This window comes from Grus americana (assembly GCF_028858705.1).
Source record: "Grus americana isolate bGruAme1 chromosome 27 unlocalized genomic scaffold, bGruAme1.mat SUPER_27_unloc_1, whole genome shotgun sequence".
Lineage (NCBI taxonomy): Eukaryota > Metazoa > Chordata > Aves > Gruiformes > Gruidae > Grus > Grus americana.
The window spans coordinates 84902-102128 of NW_026561291.1; the positions used below are offsets into that span (position 1 = coordinate 84902).

The window sequence follows — 17227 nt, forward strand, 5'->3', positions numbered from 1 at the left end:
CCTCCAGAGTCTGCAGTGGCTCTGTGGGATGAGTGTTCTTTACCCATCAGGAAGAACATTTATTTTATGCTTTCACTAGGCATGAAATACATAAAGCTAGTGTGAACAGAAAAATGTCCTACACAAAAAAATGTGGAAGGTAAACGCTGAAATGTGTTTCTTTCTCGTAGCCCCTCTTTGTGACAACTGAAAATAAAAGACAAGCAACATTGCATGGCCGAAGGGGAAAGGGACAGTGGGACAGCATCCATGGATTTTGTGCTGCTGGGAATGATGTCCCCACGCTCCAGTACCTGCTCTTTCTCCTCTTGCTTATGATCTACTCAGTCACCATGATTGGGAACATCCTCATTGTTGTGCTGGTGGTGGCAGACCGGCATCTGCACACCCCCATGTACTTCTTCCTGGGCAATCTGTCCTCCTTGGAGACCTGCTACAGCTCCACCATCCTGCCACGGTTGCTGGCCAGCTTCTTGTCTGGGGACAGCAGCATCTCTGCTCACGGCTGCATGGCTCAGTTCTACTTCTTTGCTTCCCTTGCAACTACTGAGTGTTACCTTCTGGCGACCATGTCCTACGATCGGTACTTGGCCATATGCCAGCCTCTGCTCTATGCCAGCCTCATGACCTGGAAGGTCTCTTTACACCTGGCAGCTGCATCTTGGCTAGGGGGTTCACTGCTGCTGGTGGTAGTCACAGTGTTCTTATCCCAGTTGCAGTTCTGTGGCCCCAAGGCAATTGACCACTTCTTCTGTGAGTTTACCCCATTGCTGGAGCTCACCTGCAGTGACACCAGAGTGCTCAGGCTGGCAACACGTCTACTATGTGTTCTGGACCTAATGTTTCCATTCCTGTTCATGCTGGCCTCCTACGTGTGCATCATAGCTGCCATCCTGAGGATCCCGTCCAGCACAGGCAGACAGAAGGCCTTCTCTACCTGCTCCTCTCACCTCTCCGTTGTCACTGTTTACTATGGCACCCTCTTTGTTGTCTACATGCTACCTAGAACAGGCCCGCTGAGGCAGCTCAACAAAGTGTTCTCCTTTTTCTACACCATCCTGACGCCCCTGGTCAATCCCCTCATCTACAGCCTGCGGAACAGGGAGGTCAAGGAGGCCATCAGGAAAGTGCTCAGGAAAGCCCTGGCCTGCACCCAGAGCTCATGCCCCTTGGTGACGCAGGCAAAAGATGCTTCTAGCTCCTTTGGAAGCTCTGGATACCAGCTGGCTCTTCCAAAGCACATGCCACTGAGTCCTCTTGTGAAGTGGCAAAGGGAAGAAAGCAAAAGGTCCTTGGAGAGAAATATCATTGTTTAAAAAAAAATGTTGAAAATGTCATGGGTTTGCTTTTTCCTTGAAAATAAACACCTTGGTGGTCTTATGTGGGGAACTATTGAAGTATCAGGATTGAATAAGAAGCCTTTGCTTATCCTGCTGCAAGGGGAGGTGGAGAGGCTGGAGTGAGGGGAGCAGTTCCTCTGTCTGAGGGCTGAAACAAGGTCATCGCCTGGATCTCCCCCCCCACACACACACCTTTCCCTCCCCTGTTCCTGGCAGAAGTGAGCAAGTCCCTGCTCCAGCTTTTCCCTTCTGGCTCCAGCTCAAGCTTCTCTTCTGTCTTCACCCTACATCTTGGACAGAGACCGTGACAGCCATTCCCTTGCCCCAGTCTCTTCATCCTTGGAGGATCAGGCTTCCCACCTCAGCCCTCCTTCCCCACTAGAAAGCTGTGACCCATTGTACTGGGCTGGGGGGGAGCTCATTCTCTTCATGGCAGCCTGTAAGGTGCTGTGCTTTGGACTGGGGACCAAAACCGTGTTGATATCACACCAGATTTGTAGCTATTGCTGAGCAGTGTCTGCACAGCATCGAGACCGTCTCTGTTTCTCACATTGCCCTTAGAGTGAGCAGGTTGAGAGTGCACAAGAAATTGGGAGGGGACACAGCAAGGACAGCTGATCCAAACTTACCAGATCTTCCATGTCATATAGCATCATGCTCAGCAACAAAAATGGAGGGGAGGGCTTTTTTCAGTGGATAGCCATTGCTTGGGGACTGGCTGGGCACCAGTGTACTTGTGGAAGCTGGGGAGTGATTGCTTTGGCATCACTTATTACTTTGGGGTTGGGGTTTTTGGGTGGGTTTTTCCTTCTTCCTTCTTCTTCTTTCCTATGTGAAATTCTGGGTGCTATAATTTAAGAAGGATGTGAAGGTCCTTGGATGTTTCCAAAGTAGGACAACACAGCTGGTGACAGGGCTGGATGCCATGTCCTCTGAGGAGCAGCTAAGGTCTCTGGGATTGTCTAGTTTGGAGAAAAGAAGGCTGAGGGGTGACCTGATTGCTCTCTACAGCTTCCTGAGGAGGGGACATGGAGAGGGAGGTGCCGATCCCTGTGATCTGGTGCCAGGATGCCTGGAATGGTTCGAAGCTGCATCAGAGGAGGTTTAGACTAGACATTAGGAAGCATTTCTTTAGAGAGAGGGTGGTCAAACACTGGAACAGGCTTCCTAGAAAGGTGGTTGATGCCCCAAGCCTGTCGGTGTTGAAGAGGCATTTGGACAATACCCTTCCTAATAGGCTTTCATTTTTGGTCAGCCCTGAAGTGGTCAGGCAGTTGGACTAGATGATGATTGTAGGTGCTTCCAAACTGAACTATCCCATCCTATCCCATCCTATCCCATCCTATCCTATCCCATCCTATCCCATCCTATCCTATCCTATCCTATCCTATCCTATCCTATCCTATCCTATCCTATCCTATCCCATCCCATCCCATCCCATCCCATCCCATCCTATCCATTTATGATGCCACCCTTACTGGCCTCTCCTTCAACCCTCATGCACAAGGGCTGACCCAGCTTGTCCCCTTCCCCATTGAGGAGCTCCATACGTCCAAGTAGCCTCTTTACTTTGAAGAAACTTCACTCTGGATCCTCCCAGCCCGTGTCTCCTGAAAGCTCTATCCATCTGTGGTGGTTGGACCGTGGCTACCCACCAGGTGCCCACCAAGCTGCTCTGCCACTCCCCCTCCTCAACAGGGCAGAGGGAGAAAACACACCAAAAAGCTTGTGGGTCAGGATGAGGACAGGGAGATCACTCACCAATTACCGTCATGGGCAAAACAGACTTAACTCAGGGAGATTAATTTAACTTATTGCCAATCAAATCAGAATGGGGTAATGAGAAATAAAATCAAATCTTTAGACACCTTCTCTGGAAACCTCCCTTATTCCTGGGCTCAAATTCACTCCCAATTTTCTCTGCCTTTTCCTCCGCAGCAGCACAGGGGTTAGGGAAATGGAGGTCACGGTCAGTTCATCACATGTTGCCTCTGTCACTCCTTCCTCCTCACACTCCTCTTCCCACAGGAGATAGTCCTTCATGAACTTCTCCAACATGGGTCCTTCCCACGGTGCGGGGTGCTCCAGGGGCTGCAGGGCGGATATCTGCTCCACTGTGGTCCTCCATGGGTGGCAGCGGGACAACCTGCATCATCGTGGTCTTCACCATGGGCTGCAAGGGAATCACTGCTCCGGCACCTCGAGCACCTCCTCCCCCTCCTTCTTCACTGACCTTGGTGTCTGCAGAGGTTTTTCTCTCATATAGTCTCACCCCTCTCTTCCAGCTGCTGTTGTGCAGCAGTTGTTTCCCCATCTTAACTATGTTACTGCAGAGGTGCTATCACCATCACTGTGGTGGGTCCATCTTAGAGCCAGCTGGAACTGGCTCTGTCTCACATGATGGGGCAGCTTCTGGCATCTTCTCACAGAAGCCACCCCTGCACACCACCCTCCCCACTACCCATCCCTTGCCACGTAAACCCAATACAAATCCCTCAACATCCTTTATATGATGTACCCTCGACCAATCTAGGATGTCTTAGATCTCAGTGTATGACTGCTGCTTGACGTGTTCAGTGTGGTTTGAACATTGAAAAATAGATATTGTTGGCCTGGCTTGCACTTCTGACCCTTTAATTTCTTTTTAAATCCTGGAGCTTCTGTGTGTGATCTCGCCTTTGAGGGAGGAAACACAGAAACATAGGCGGGCAGGACTGAAGTGGAGGATTCTGAGAGGAGACCAAAAAGCAAGGAGCAGGACGTCAGGACAGCGGGAGAGCAGGCTTTGACCTGCTGGGTGCCCCGCTTGGAAGAATCCCCTGGGATATGGCCCTGAAGAGAAAAAGGGTGCAGAGAGCTGTCTGATGGTTAACAATCTCCTCTTCAATCTCCAGAACGGTCCACCTGGACATTCAGGAATTCAAGAAGGGGTGGCAGGAGGCTGGCATGGATGAGAACAGAGCTCCTGCCAGAAACCAAGCATGAAGAGGAAGCAGAGAGAAGGTGGAAGGTGGCTGCCTTCCAGCCTCAATGGTTCTGTGGTTCTGTGCTGGAGGGAGCCATTTGCACATGCATGGGGGAGCTGGGGGGGACGAGGAGATCCTGGAGCCAACGCCCAGATAGCTGGAGGACCTAAGACTAGCTTCTGGAGACATCCTTACTGTTTGAGTGTCTATATACGTATGTATTTTCCCGCAACATAGCCTACCATACAAACACCCAACCCTCATTTACCCTTTCTCCACTGTGGAGGGTTGACCCTGGCTGGACGCCAGGTGCCCACCAAAGCCACTCTGTCACTCCCCCTCCTCACCTGGACAGGGGAGAGAAAATATAACAAAAGGCTCATGGGTTGAGATACGAACAGGGAGAGATCATTAAACAATTATCTTCACAGTCAAAGCAGGCTCAACTTGGGAAAATTAATTGGATTTATGACCAATAAAAACAGAGACGAGTAAATGCTGGGTTTGTAATCTTGTGTGCTGTTTTGGAGATTGTGTTCATGATAATTCCTTCCTGGGTCTATAGAGCCCTGAAACTCCTCATGCTCTTATCTTGGGAAAGATTTGACCATCACGGTCAGCTATCTGCAATAGGCATTAATTACCAGATGACCAAATGGAGATTCAGTCAAGGGAACCCTGAGAAACACACCCAGGATTACTCAGCATCAGAGCCACCTTGCCATTGCCTTTGCCTACCTGTCATCACTGCCTCCACTTGCCTGCTCTAACCAGCCCCAGAGTTGCTTTGTCAGGGATGGCCCTCAGGGGGACCCATTAATGCTCCAAGAAACTGTGGAGTTTGCGTCTGACTGTGACTTCTGGAGAGGTTTCATCAGCTTCCTCTCAGGGTCTGAGCTTCATGGACTCATCCCCAAACCCACCAGAGGGGTCATTAACATGCTGCCTTGGGCTGGGCCTCTGCTGCTGCTCTCCTGGGACAAAGGGAGCTCATGGCAAGTGGGCTGTGCTGCAGAGAGACATCTCTGGCCAGGAGCAGCTCCTCTGCAGAGCACAGCAGGGCAAAGGGCACTGCCAGGGTATCTCAGGGAGATGAGCAAGGCAGGTGAAGAGCTTAAAGGCGGTCAGGATTGGGAGGCTGACTGAGAGCTGAAAAGAGAAAGATTTGCAGCGCTTGACATGGTAAGTCTCTGGGTTCAGGGCAATGGAGCTGTAGTTCCTGGAGACATCTCAAGCTGGCACAGCTCACAGCTCCTGGGATCTATAAGGAGGGGGTGGGCTTTTTTAGGCAATTTTGAATAGCTGTGTAGCCACAGTTTTCAGATGGAGGTGCCCAGGGCTGTACTTCAGAGGACGGTCTCTGCACACCAGGGGAATTTTCTGCCTTCCAGCGTCAACTCTCATCCTGCCCGGGGAGCTCCCCAGGGCACTGCAGGGAGAAGCTGTGGGTGGAAGGAGCGACCCCCTGGAAGGGCAGGGCAGAGTCCTTCTGCTGGTCTGAGGGTGCTGTGCAGGTCAGGGCTGTTCACAGCTCCAGATCACCCCTGGGACATTTCCCAGGCCACTTTTCAAGAAGCACATCAGGGCAGGGGCTAACTGTCAGTAAAGGTGCTTCTCAGGGTTCATGCTTTGAATTCCCTGCTGTGATGGTACGAGGAAACAGTGATGGAGCTGTCAGGTTTGCACAGGAGACCAAGACTCCTCCAGCATTACAGTGAGTGATGAAGAGGTTTTTCAAGGCACCTGATAAAGTCACTTCACCCTTTCCTCTGCCTACACAAAGCATTCACATCACCTTTGTGTTGTCTTCAGGGTTGATCTGCTCTTCTCCTTAAGACCTGCCAACACAGAGGTGCCCCTGGGCAGTGCCCTGCTGCCAGGAGGGGTCTGCAGGGCAGAGCTGAGCACACAGAGGGTGGGATGGGCTCTGTGAGCAGGGACAGGGAGGAGAGGTGTGGGCAGAGCACCAGCTCCTGGCAGGGACAGCTCCAGGCAGCAGAGACATGGGCAGGGAGTGGGAGGAAACTGCAGCCAAGCCCTGGGCTAGGCTGCCTTCAGGCTGCTCTCTTGTGGTCCCTCACTCTAGATGTCTGCTGGGCGTTGTCTGCTGAGCAATGAGCTGACTCTGCCTTTAGGACATCCCATCTTCAGGACATCTGACTGTCTGCTTTGCCTGTGCTGCTGGGCTTGGGAGCTGCCCCAGAAGAGCACGGCTGTGCTGTAGGATCCCAGGGAGTGCTGAGCTTTCCCTTGGAGGTCAGTTCTCTCCTCTCAGAGGCCTTTGCTTCCCTCAGAGAGGGGCTGTGTCCTTCTCTCTCAATCACAACTCCTCCTCTGGGCTGGGAAAAAAGAACCGTTTGCAGATCTGCCCTTTGAACCAGGACTCCCCATGTCTCATCACAGTCTAGTTTTGGGGTTTTTTTAAAGTGTCATTTGTGTGTGAGGTCATCTTCAAGGCATCACAAGGAAAAGTGCGGGGCAGCTGGGGAGCAGTCTAAAGGACACTGCAGCTCTCGTGACTCTGCACTAAGCTACAAAGAGCTGAACCCTTTTGCCTGTCCTGTCTCAAGACTCTTCCCTTTTTCCATGATAAAATAAGTATTTTCCCACTCAGAAAGAAAACTCTCCAGATGTGATGGTGGAAAATAATAAACCCAGAAAAATTTCTAAGGAAATGCCTAGCCTCTCTTCTGAAGCCCAGAGTCTTCAGAGTCATGAGAGCAGAGAGTGAACTTTTCCATTAAAGGTGGATTACATATTACATTGCTTGTGAACATTGGAGGTGTCACAAACCAGCTCCATGTACCCACTGCAGCTGAGCACAGCTGACTCCTCAGCTCCTCACAACACACTCAGCCAGCACAAACCAGAGAAGGGAAAGGCATTTCAGTTGGGGGGTGTTTCTATGAAAAATGGAGTGGTTTTGCTCAGAGGAAGATGTCCTAATTTTCCCTGTCTTTTCATTTTTTTCAACCAGACCCCTTGCCAAGAACCAGCAAATGTCCAACAGCAGCTCCATCACTGAGTTCCTCCTCCTGGCATTCGCAGACACACGGGAGCTGCAGCTCTTGCACTTCTGGCTCTTCCTGGGCATCTACCTGGCTGCTCTCCTGGCCAATGGCCTCATCATCACTGCCATAGCCTGCGACCACCACCTCCACACCCCCATGTACTTCTTCCTCCTCAACCTCTCCCTCCTCGACCTGGGCTCCATCTCCACCACAGTGCCCAAATCCATGGCCAATTCTATATTGGACATCAGGACCATCTCCTACACAGGATGTGTTGCACAAGTCTTTCTGATTGTCTTCCTGCTTGGAGCTGAGTACGCCCTTCTCACTGTCATGGCCTATGACCGCTATGTTGCCATCTGCCAACCCCTGCACTATGGGACCCTCCTGGGCAGCAGAGCTTGTGTCCACATGGCAGCAGCCCCAGCATGCAGGAGGGTTCAGGAGCCAAATGCCCAGCTGCCCCATGGAGTAGCAGCGTGGGTTGCCCTTGGGACTGCCCCTCGCTGCCTCAGCGGGCACTCCCTCTCTGCTGCCTTCACGTCGGGGCTGCTGCTGCCCTGGAGCCATGGCCAAGGCCAGCAGCAGGACACGGCCTGGACAGGGCTGCTCTCTCCTCCCTTCCACACTGTCCTGCTGTGTCCTGGCATTGCTGTTACCCCCAAGGTCTCGTGTACCTTATCAGCTTATCTGCCTGGTGCTGTCCCACCTGCAGTGGGGCTGATGGCAGATGCCATCCTGGAGAAGAATGGAGATCTGCCAGGAGAAGTGAGGGGATCTCCAGGAATAGTGTGTAAGTCGGAGGTGGCAGAGAGTGGCACCTCATAAAATGAGTGACAATCCAAGGAGGAGTGTCCCAGAGGAGAAGGCAAACCTGAGGAGACCATGGGCTAACGAGGGCTCTGCAATGGCAGGAGAGGCTGTGAGGAGCCAGAAGGCAAAGGGACATAAGTCTCGACAGTGGTTCATCACACCATCATGGAAACCCTGTGGGCTGGACCTAGTGCAGCCCTCCCCTGCCCTTTATGCCACTGGAGACACACCATGGTCCTGCCAAGCACTGTCCTTGTCTTCTGAGCCATCAGGGAAGATGGAAAGGGGCTCAGCAGCTGTGATCCCCTCTGGCTGGCTCTGCTTCCCACCCTGACCAGCATGGCCAGTGCAGGGTCACCCCATGGCCCCGGGGCACCACAGCCCCCTCGCTCTGCAGAGCAGCCCCACCAGCTTGGGGCCCTGCAGGGAGCATGGGGAGGGAACCAGGAACGGCCGGCCAGGCCAGCACAGACACACTCACCTGCGGAAAGGCTCTCTGCAGAGCAGGGATGACTCTGGAGGAGATCAAAGGAGCATTTCTGTGCCTGAAAGGAGGAAACAATGAGAAAGAGAAACCTCTTTCTGCAGGCACACACTTGCAGCAGGCTGCTGTGTCCCCTGGCCGGGACTCTTGGTGGCATGGAGAGAGCGAGAAGGTGCCCCAGGGCATTCATCACCCCCCAGCCTCTCCCATCAGCCATTTCCAGCCCTGGTCACTCCCCCAGTTCTTGGTGGTTGGGCTCTGTGGCCATCTCCTTCCTGCTGTTGGTCTTGGTGCCTGTGTTGGGGAAACAGCCAGCCCTGCCCCAGCCTCCTGCCTTGCCCAGACCTTGGCAGAGCCCCGAGCAGGGCTGCCTGGGAACCCGTGCATGGGACATAGCTGGGGCTTGGCTGGGGCTGGGCACTGCTTGGCTGCAGAAGAAGGAGGGCTGCTGAGGATGGACACTGAGGTCTGGCATCGGCACTTGTGGTGGAGGACGTGTCCCCACCCCAAACACACCCTGTCCTGTGCAGTGTCTGATGATGGGGGCCCTGGGGGCATGTGTGGGGCAGTGGGGCTGCACAGGGGCAGGGATGGGTCACGGATGGGACAACGATGAGGAGGTGGAATCCGGGACAGGCTATGAAGGAGGAATTTAGAAAGATGACCTGAGTGTGTGGGCATGTGTTTAGGAAAGCCAGAGCTCGGCTGGAGCTGGTGGGGGCTGCAGGCACCATCAAGAGCAAAATGAAGAGCTTCAGCTGTCACATATATTTTGACAAAGCAATCAAAAGTTGATTATATAAAAGTTAGGATAATTTGATTATATTTGTAACTTGAAGTTATAAGGTAGCTATAGACTCAGATTGGGAAAATTAGTTTGTAACCTAGGTAATAGGTAATGAAGCTAACCGACCATTGCAAGATACAATGCTGCTATGTTCCTTGTACAGTCCCTACCCAACCGGACAATAGGCCCGGGAATATTAATCTTATGAAGAAAGTTGCTATGGGTAGATGCACCTACAACAAGGGTACTGCGCATGTCTGCATGAAGGAGGTCATCCAGCGGACACAGGAGCAAGACCACTGACGACCACCAGAGACCCTTGAGGACCACCGACTCAAATCACTGAGCATGCGTGACGGGGAGGAGAATATGGAAATGATTTCCCAGAAATGATTATCATAGGACTGCCTTTTCTTGGAAATATAATGAATATGTATATTTTGATTCTATATAACCTGTGTGTTGGTGATCACCTGGCATGCACGTTGGGTGGAGTTATCCCCCGTGCATCCAGCGCTGCAATAAAGAATGCCTGCCTTTTAACACTACATTGGTGTTACGAGGTTTATTCCCGGATTTCGGTGACAGTTTTGGCGACCCAGATGGGACACTGCTTTTGAACCTCGACGGATCCGTGGGATCGCAGGACCTCCAGCCGGCACCGGGGAATTCTCGGGGAGAACCTCCAATCCCCGGACCGAAGAGCTTTGAGCAAGACCCCTGGGAGAGGTAAAGGCATTCTCATTTAATTGAAGTATGTGAAGGTACCTTAAGTAAGGACCCCGTGGCTCCGGGACAGGCCCGTATCGGGAGAGACCCATATCGGGACAGGCCCACGCCGGGACAGGCCCACATAGGGACAGGCCCACACCGGGACAGGCCCACACCGGGACAGGCCCACGCGAAGAGCACAGGAGGCCTGCTCGTAAGGCGCGGTGAAAGCTGCGCAGAGTTGGGCTGGAGAGACGTCTCAGGTAAAAGTCTCTGCTAGGCGAAAGCCTGTGGAGCAGGGCCCAGAGGGGAGGGGAAGCCTCCAAGGTTGGGATTTCTGGTGGCAGGAGAAATCCCTGGGATTTCCGGTGGCAGGGGAAATCCCTGAGGGAGCTCTAACACGGGTTGGGGTCCCTCTGACTAAGTGCTTGTGATAGTGCACAATCACAACCACTAAGTCCCTGGGAGATGGGCACTTTTCCGAGTAAGAAACCAATCCCATGAAAAACACCACTGGGATGCATTCTGGAGCACTGGAAAGATCTGGGAAATGTTGATCCTTTGACTCGGAAACAGTTGATTGAATATTGTAATCATTGGTGGCCACTATACACTTTAGAAAATGGGAAAAGTGGCCGGAAAATGGGACGTTGCAATATAACACCATTTTGCAATTAATGTTATTCTGTAAAAGGGAAGGTAAATGGAACAAAATGGCATATGTAGATCTGTTTTTCACATTGCGAAATCATCCGGAATGGCAAAGGCAATGTGAATTGTTTTCACCTGGTTCCGCGATAATGGCATTAAAGGGGCAGGAACCTGATAAAAATTTGGAAAAAGATTGCTCAGCTTGTGACAATGGTAAACAATGTCTTAAACGTGAATTTGAAGATGATGATGTTGAACTATTGGTTGCGCCTCGCAGAAGGCTAGGAAATGATCAGAGGGATCAAAATCTGGAGGCTAACAATGCTTCTCTCTCTCCTGTGGAAGGGGAGGCAGAAGGATTCAGCCCGATTGCAGGGAGAACGAGAGGAAGAAGGGGAGGAGATGGATTAACTGTCCTCCAGGCCCCTCTTCGACAGGCCATTGGCAATGAAGGTCCAGTAATGGTGAAAGTCCCCTTCTCAATAACTGATTTGAGGGCATGGAAGGAGACTGCGGGCACCTATCGGGACGATCCTGAAAGGGTTGCCAAGGTAATGGAAACAATAATTAGAACCCAAAACCCCGATTGGGAAGATTTACAAGTAATATTGGATACATTGTTGGAAAGTACTGAAAAGAAAATGGTATTAAATACAGCCAGGAAAGAAGTGGAAAGATCCCATGCTAACGGAAATATACAAGGGACAGTGGACCAGAATTTTCCATCCACAAATCCCGAGTGGGACCCTAATCAGCCGGGACCCAGAGGGATGCTGACTAGGTACCAGAAGTGGATTTTATTTGGTGTTAGACATGCAATGCCAAAAGCAATTAATTGGTCTAAATTATATGAAGTAAGACAAGAACTAAACGAATCCCCTTCGGCCTTTATGGAAAGACTGAAGGTGACAGCTAGAAAATATACTAATCTGGACCCAGAAGAACCTGAGGAGGCTATACAATTGGCCTCTATATTTATGGGACAATCAGCCCCAGACATCAGGAGAAAACTTCAAAAATTGGAAGGAGCTGAGTCCAGAGATTTGGGCAAAATGCTTGAAATAGCTTGGACCGTGTATAACAATAGAGAAAAAGAAAGAGAAGTCAGACAAATGCGAAGGGATGGGAAAATTCTGGCCATCTTGACTGAGAATAATAAGGGGGGCATGGGAAAGGGACGAGGAATGAATATCGTTGATCGGGGGCTTGGGAGGGGAAGAGTGGTCCCTAGATTGGCGAAGGATCAATGTATGGTTTGTAAAGAGCGTGGACATTGGAAAAAGGATTGTCCCAAAGCTGGGGGATTAAATTCAACACTCCAGGCTATTAAATTGATGACTTTGGATAATGAGTCATGAAGGGGACCGGGGGAATCAACCCTAGCTGAGCCCCTGGTTACATTGAGGCTAGGGAATGAAGAAATGGAATTTTTAGTAGATACAGGGGCTACATATTCGGTATTGAACACATGTAAAGCAAAACTCAGCCATAAATCAGCAGAGGTCGTTGGTGCGATGGGGCAAAAGGAGAACCGGCCTTTCCTGAAACCATTAAAATTTAAGTTAGGAAAACAGTGGGTTACACATCAATTTTTGTATATGCCCGAATGTCCGTTGCCTCTATTAGGGCGAGATTTATTAAGCAAATTAGATGCACAAATAATTTTTAAAGATGGAGAAATCAGATTACTAATACCAGAATCAAAAGCCATAGAGGCGAGAGTGTTTATGTTACAGGACTCCTCCAAGGAGGAACAGATTCCAGAAGTGGTGGACAATACAGTAACCCCTTTGGTATGGGCAAGTGAAGTTCCAGGACGATCTAAACTGGCGGAACCAGTAAAGGTGACCTTAAAACCCGGAGCCAAACCGGTAAGACAAAAACAATATCCTATTAAGTGGGAAGCCCGGAAGGGATTAGAGGAATTAATTACAAAATTCTTAGAATATGGACTGCTAGTAGAATGTGAATCAGAATATAATACCCCTATATTACCAGTGAAGAAATCAGGAGGCAAGGAATACCGACTGGTCCAGGACTTAAGAGCCATAAATCAAATAGTTCAAGATATACACCCAGTAGTGGCTAATCCATACACTTTATTGACATCTTTGAAGGAGGAACATAAATGGTTTACTGTACTGGATTTAAAGGATGCCTTCTTTTGCATACCTCTGGATGCAAAAAGTCAAAGCATATTTGCTTTCGAATGGGAAAGTCCAGGTACAGGACGAAAGATGCAACTAACATGGACTGTACTTCCACAAGGATTTAAGAATAGCCCCACACTATTTGGAAATCAATTGGCAAAAGAGTTAAAAATGTGGAAGAAACAGAATCAAGGGCAAGGTATATTATTACAGTATGTGGATGACATTTTGATAGCAGCAAAAAGCAAAGAAACATGTTTTGAAATGACTATCAGTTTACTGAATTTCCTGGGCCAAGGAGGATACAGAGTTTCCAGAAACAAAGCCCAGATAGGGAAAGAAGCAATGATTTATTTGGGATTTGAGATATCTCAAGGACAGAGACAATTGGGAAATGAAAGGAAAGAAGCCATTTGTCAGATCCCTGAACCTAACAGCCCAAAGGAATTGAGAGCCTTTCTGGGAATGATTGGGTGGTGTCGACTCTGGATTTTAAATTATGGACTGTATGTGAAACCCCTATATGAAGCCTTAAAGGAATCCAAAGACCGATATTTGATTTGGACACCTGAATGCCACAAATCATTTAAAGAACTCAAAAAGGCATTGATGACGGCCCCCGCATTGGGTTTACCTGACTTAACCAAACCTTTTGAGCTGTTTGTGCACGAAAGGCAACATCTGGCCCTTGGAGTGCTGGTGCAACGGCTGGGATCCTGGAAGTGACCAGTGGGATACTTCTCTAAACAACTTGACAACGTGAGTAAAGGATGGCCGGGATGTTTGCGTGCCGTGGCAGCAACAGTGCTGCTGATTCAGGAAGCCCGAAAATTAACCATGGGCCAAAAGATAGTGGTATATGTACCACACATGGTTATAACTGTCTTGGAACAAAAGGGGGGTCACTGGCTATCCCCTAGCAGAATGTTGAAATACCAGGTTGTCCTATTGGAACAAGATGATGTGGAATTAAAAGCCACAGCAATTGTAAATCCGGCAATGTTCCTGACAACAGAAAATCCAACTGAGAAATTGGAACACGATTGCTTGATAACTATTGAACAAGTTTATTCCAGCAGACCGGACCTGAAGGACGAACCTTTGAAGGATCCTGATCTGGAACTGTTTATGGATGGAAGCAGCTTTGTGCAAGAGGGAAGGCGAATAGCCGGATATGCTGTTGTTACCACCGACAAGGTATTGGAGTCAGGGACACTACCTGCAAATACATCAGCACAGAAAGCAGAATTGGTGGCGCTGAAGCAGGCTTTACGGATGGCAGAAGGGAAAAGGGTAAACATTTGGACGGATTCTAAATATGCATTTGGTGTGATCCATGCTCATGGAGCCATCTGGAAAGAAAGAGGACTGTTGTCAGCCCAGGGCTCACCTATAAAGTATAAAGAGGAAGTTCTTCAACTTTTGCAAGATGTGCAGAAACCAAAGGAAGTGGCTGTAATGCATTGCAAGGCTCATCAGTTTGGTCAAACTGCTATAAATATAGGTAATCGATTGGCGGATAAAGCTGCAAAAGAGGCTGCAGAACGAGGTATCCTTGCATTAGTACCAGTAAAACAGATAAAAATTCCAAATTTAAAAGCAAGATACAGTAAGCTAGACGAACAACTAGCAGAGAACTTAAAGGCATCCCAAAATGCGGAAGGATGGTGGGTAACACCAGAGAATCAGGTAACAGTGACCCCACAAATTATGACAGAGCTTGCAAAGGAAGAACATGAGCAGACACATTGGGGTGTGGATGCTATGGTCACAAATTTGAGAACATCTGTAGTGTGTGTAGGAATGACAGGAATAATTAAATCAATAATAGCTAAGTGTCCAATTTGTCTTAAAAATAATCCCTTAAACCAGAGGAAAGCACCTTTAGGAGTAACAAAGCAGGGTAATTCCCCAGGAGATTATTGGCAAATCGATTTCTCTGAGTTACCTAGACAGAATGGGTATAGATATTTGTTAGTATTGATTGATACGTTTTCTGGATGGCCAGAGGCTTTTCCTTGCCGCACCAACAAAGCAAGAGAAGTGGTCAAAATATTACTAAAAAAAATAATACCGAGATTTGGGGTACCATTGGGCGTATCTTCTGACAGAGGACCACATTTTGTAGCGGAAATAGTCCAACAAGTAAGTAAAATCCTAGGGATAAATTGGGATTTGCATACTCCCTGGAGACCGCAATCAAGCGGGAAAATTGAAAGGATGAACCAGACCTTGAAAAGACAAATGAGTAAAATTTGTCAAGAAACATCTTTGAAATGGCCACAGACTTTGCCATTAGCTCTGTTAAGAATAAGAATCCAACCAAGGTCTAAAGACGGTGTAAGTCCATATGAAATATTATATGGCAAACCCTACCAAACTCCCTTAATCCCAGGGGACATGAGGGTAACAGGGGAAATAGATTTAAAAACATATCTGATTTCTTTAGGAAAGACCCTCGAAGCGCTTAGAAGATATATTGTGCTGACCAGGCCGCTTGCTCTTGATACGCCTGTACATCCATACCAGCTGGGTGACCTTGTGTATATAAGGACGTGGGGTTCTGAACCACTCCAGGAAAAGTGGAAGGGACCTTTCCAGGTACTGTTAACAACTTATACCGCAATCAAGGTAGAAGGAGTGGAGCCTTGGATTCACTACACTCGAGTAAAGAAGGCACCGCCAGATCAGTGGACATGTACGCAAGAGGGACCTTTGAAACTTAGACTGTGTAAAAATTCTAAGGATCAGTTTCTTTAGCCTGTTATCTATTGAATTATGAATATTATGGATTGTTTGATTAGACTGATAACACTTTTTTATATTTCATCACTAATTCGTAGCCAAAGAAATACAGAATGGCCATGGTCCCAAGCTGTTGTCCAATATACCGGGAGTGTGGGACCATATCCCAAAGACCGTTCCCCAAATTTAGCCATTGTAGTAATGCATGAATCTGAAGTTTACCACCCACTTGAGTGGGAATGGGACAGAAAGGACTGGGTCTGTGTCTTGACTGGAGCAATTGGGGAAAGAATTCAAGTAGGATGTAGAAAGATGGAAGGATCTCTTCATGAGAAAGCTTCCTCAATTACCATCTCTGGAAATCTATTAGACCCTAGTTCTAATATTACAAGACTCTGTCCCACCACTGAATAGAAATGTAACAAGCAAAATTCTCTCATCACGTGTTGCCGCCAACAGAATGTCGGTAACTACTCCTTAGACCCTAGTACCAATAATGTTGAAATCACCAAATCCTGTATTAAGGAACAAGGAGATTGTTGGCACAATTTTACTTTAACTAAACCAGTTTATGTGGTGTGCAATTGGCGACCTAATCCATTGACAGGAGGACTATTAGGCCTTACATTTAAATTCAAAATAAATGCTGTAACTAAACCCCTAGTGATGCTTGTTGCAATAGTCACGCATGCTGATACAGATACTCTCTTTATGTTAACTAGTAAAGGTGAAGTCACCCCCTCTTTTATGGTACCACAAGGAAATGACATCACAATAAGATGCAGATTAATCACGGAATCTCGCATTGAACCTATAAACAGTTATGAAATTGGACCACATGGCCCTATTTTGTGTAAAAATCAAAATTTAGACTGTTGGTTAAATTTGACTGCTGTACAATACTCCCATAAAGTAATATGTGGTAAAAATAACACCAAATACTGGGGAGAACTTAAAATAGATGTCATAATACCTACTACCCAACCAATTGTTGCGCTTAATTCGAAAATCTTTGAAATTGGACTGTATGTGATTAGAAATACAGGCTTGCAACAAATGTTGTTTAACTCGGCATGGTCTCTCAAACAAGTTGAATTGTCAATGCAAAACAATGTTTCAAATATTCAACCAGCTTGTTCACCTTTCTTAAAAATTTCATATGAGGGATGGACAACTTGGCTACAGAAATGAACTCTTACTATGAAAAGGACACGGAGAGACTTGACCCGTGTTTTAGGAACAGGATTGGGAGTTTTAAATAGCATTGATTCAGAAGTAATAATGAACAAACTGGCTGCCTCAATTAGTGATTTGGCTAAATTACAACAACCTTTACGATCTTCTTTATTGGCTTTAGGAACTAACCAGTGGCTGTTGTCAAATATATTACCAACATGGGAAAGAGTAAATGTAAGGGACCACGAATTAATTACAGACGCACTTGGGGTGGTCCAGAATAACCTCTCTTTGGCTCTTAGTTGTATCCAGGCTCAATTATGGATGCAGTCGATAGCCGCCTCAGTTATAAGATAAGGTGAAGAAGACACTCTCCCCACTGAAATTAGGAAA

General features: G+C 48.3%; 2 protein-coding genes and 1 pseudogene across 2 annotated transcripts; all 3 read left to right on the forward strand.

Annotated features, from left to right (window-relative positions):
• The first annotated feature begins 213 nt into the window (after positions 1-213).
• On the forward strand, positions 214-1316 carry LOC129200026 (olfactory receptor 11A1-like; annotated as a pseudogene).
• A 9439-nt stretch (positions 1317-10755) lies between these two features.
• LOC129200062 (uncharacterized) lies at positions 10756-15489 on the forward strand. Its single transcript, XM_054811316.1, has 2 exons — positions 10756-12634; positions 15363-15489. The coding sequence occupies exon 1, from the start codon at positions 10790-10792 to the stop codon at positions 12119-12121; it is 1332 nt and encodes a 443-aa protein (XP_054667291.1). The 5' UTR covers positions 10756-10789; the 3' UTR covers positions 12122-12634; positions 15363-15489.
• Positions 12491-16720, forward strand: LOC129200027 (uncharacterized). Its single transcript, XM_054811282.1, is given in 1 exon segment — positions 12491-16720. A coding segment is annotated over 1 exon segment (3183 nt). The 3' UTR covers positions 15674-16720.
• Positions 16721-17227: the final 507 nt, after the last annotated feature.

Excerpts from the sequence above, each read along its gene's own strand:
- LOC129200062 (XM_054811316.1), top strand. The coding sequence starts at position 10,790 with ATGTTATTCTGTAAAAGGGAAGGTAAATGGAACAAAATGGCATATGTA.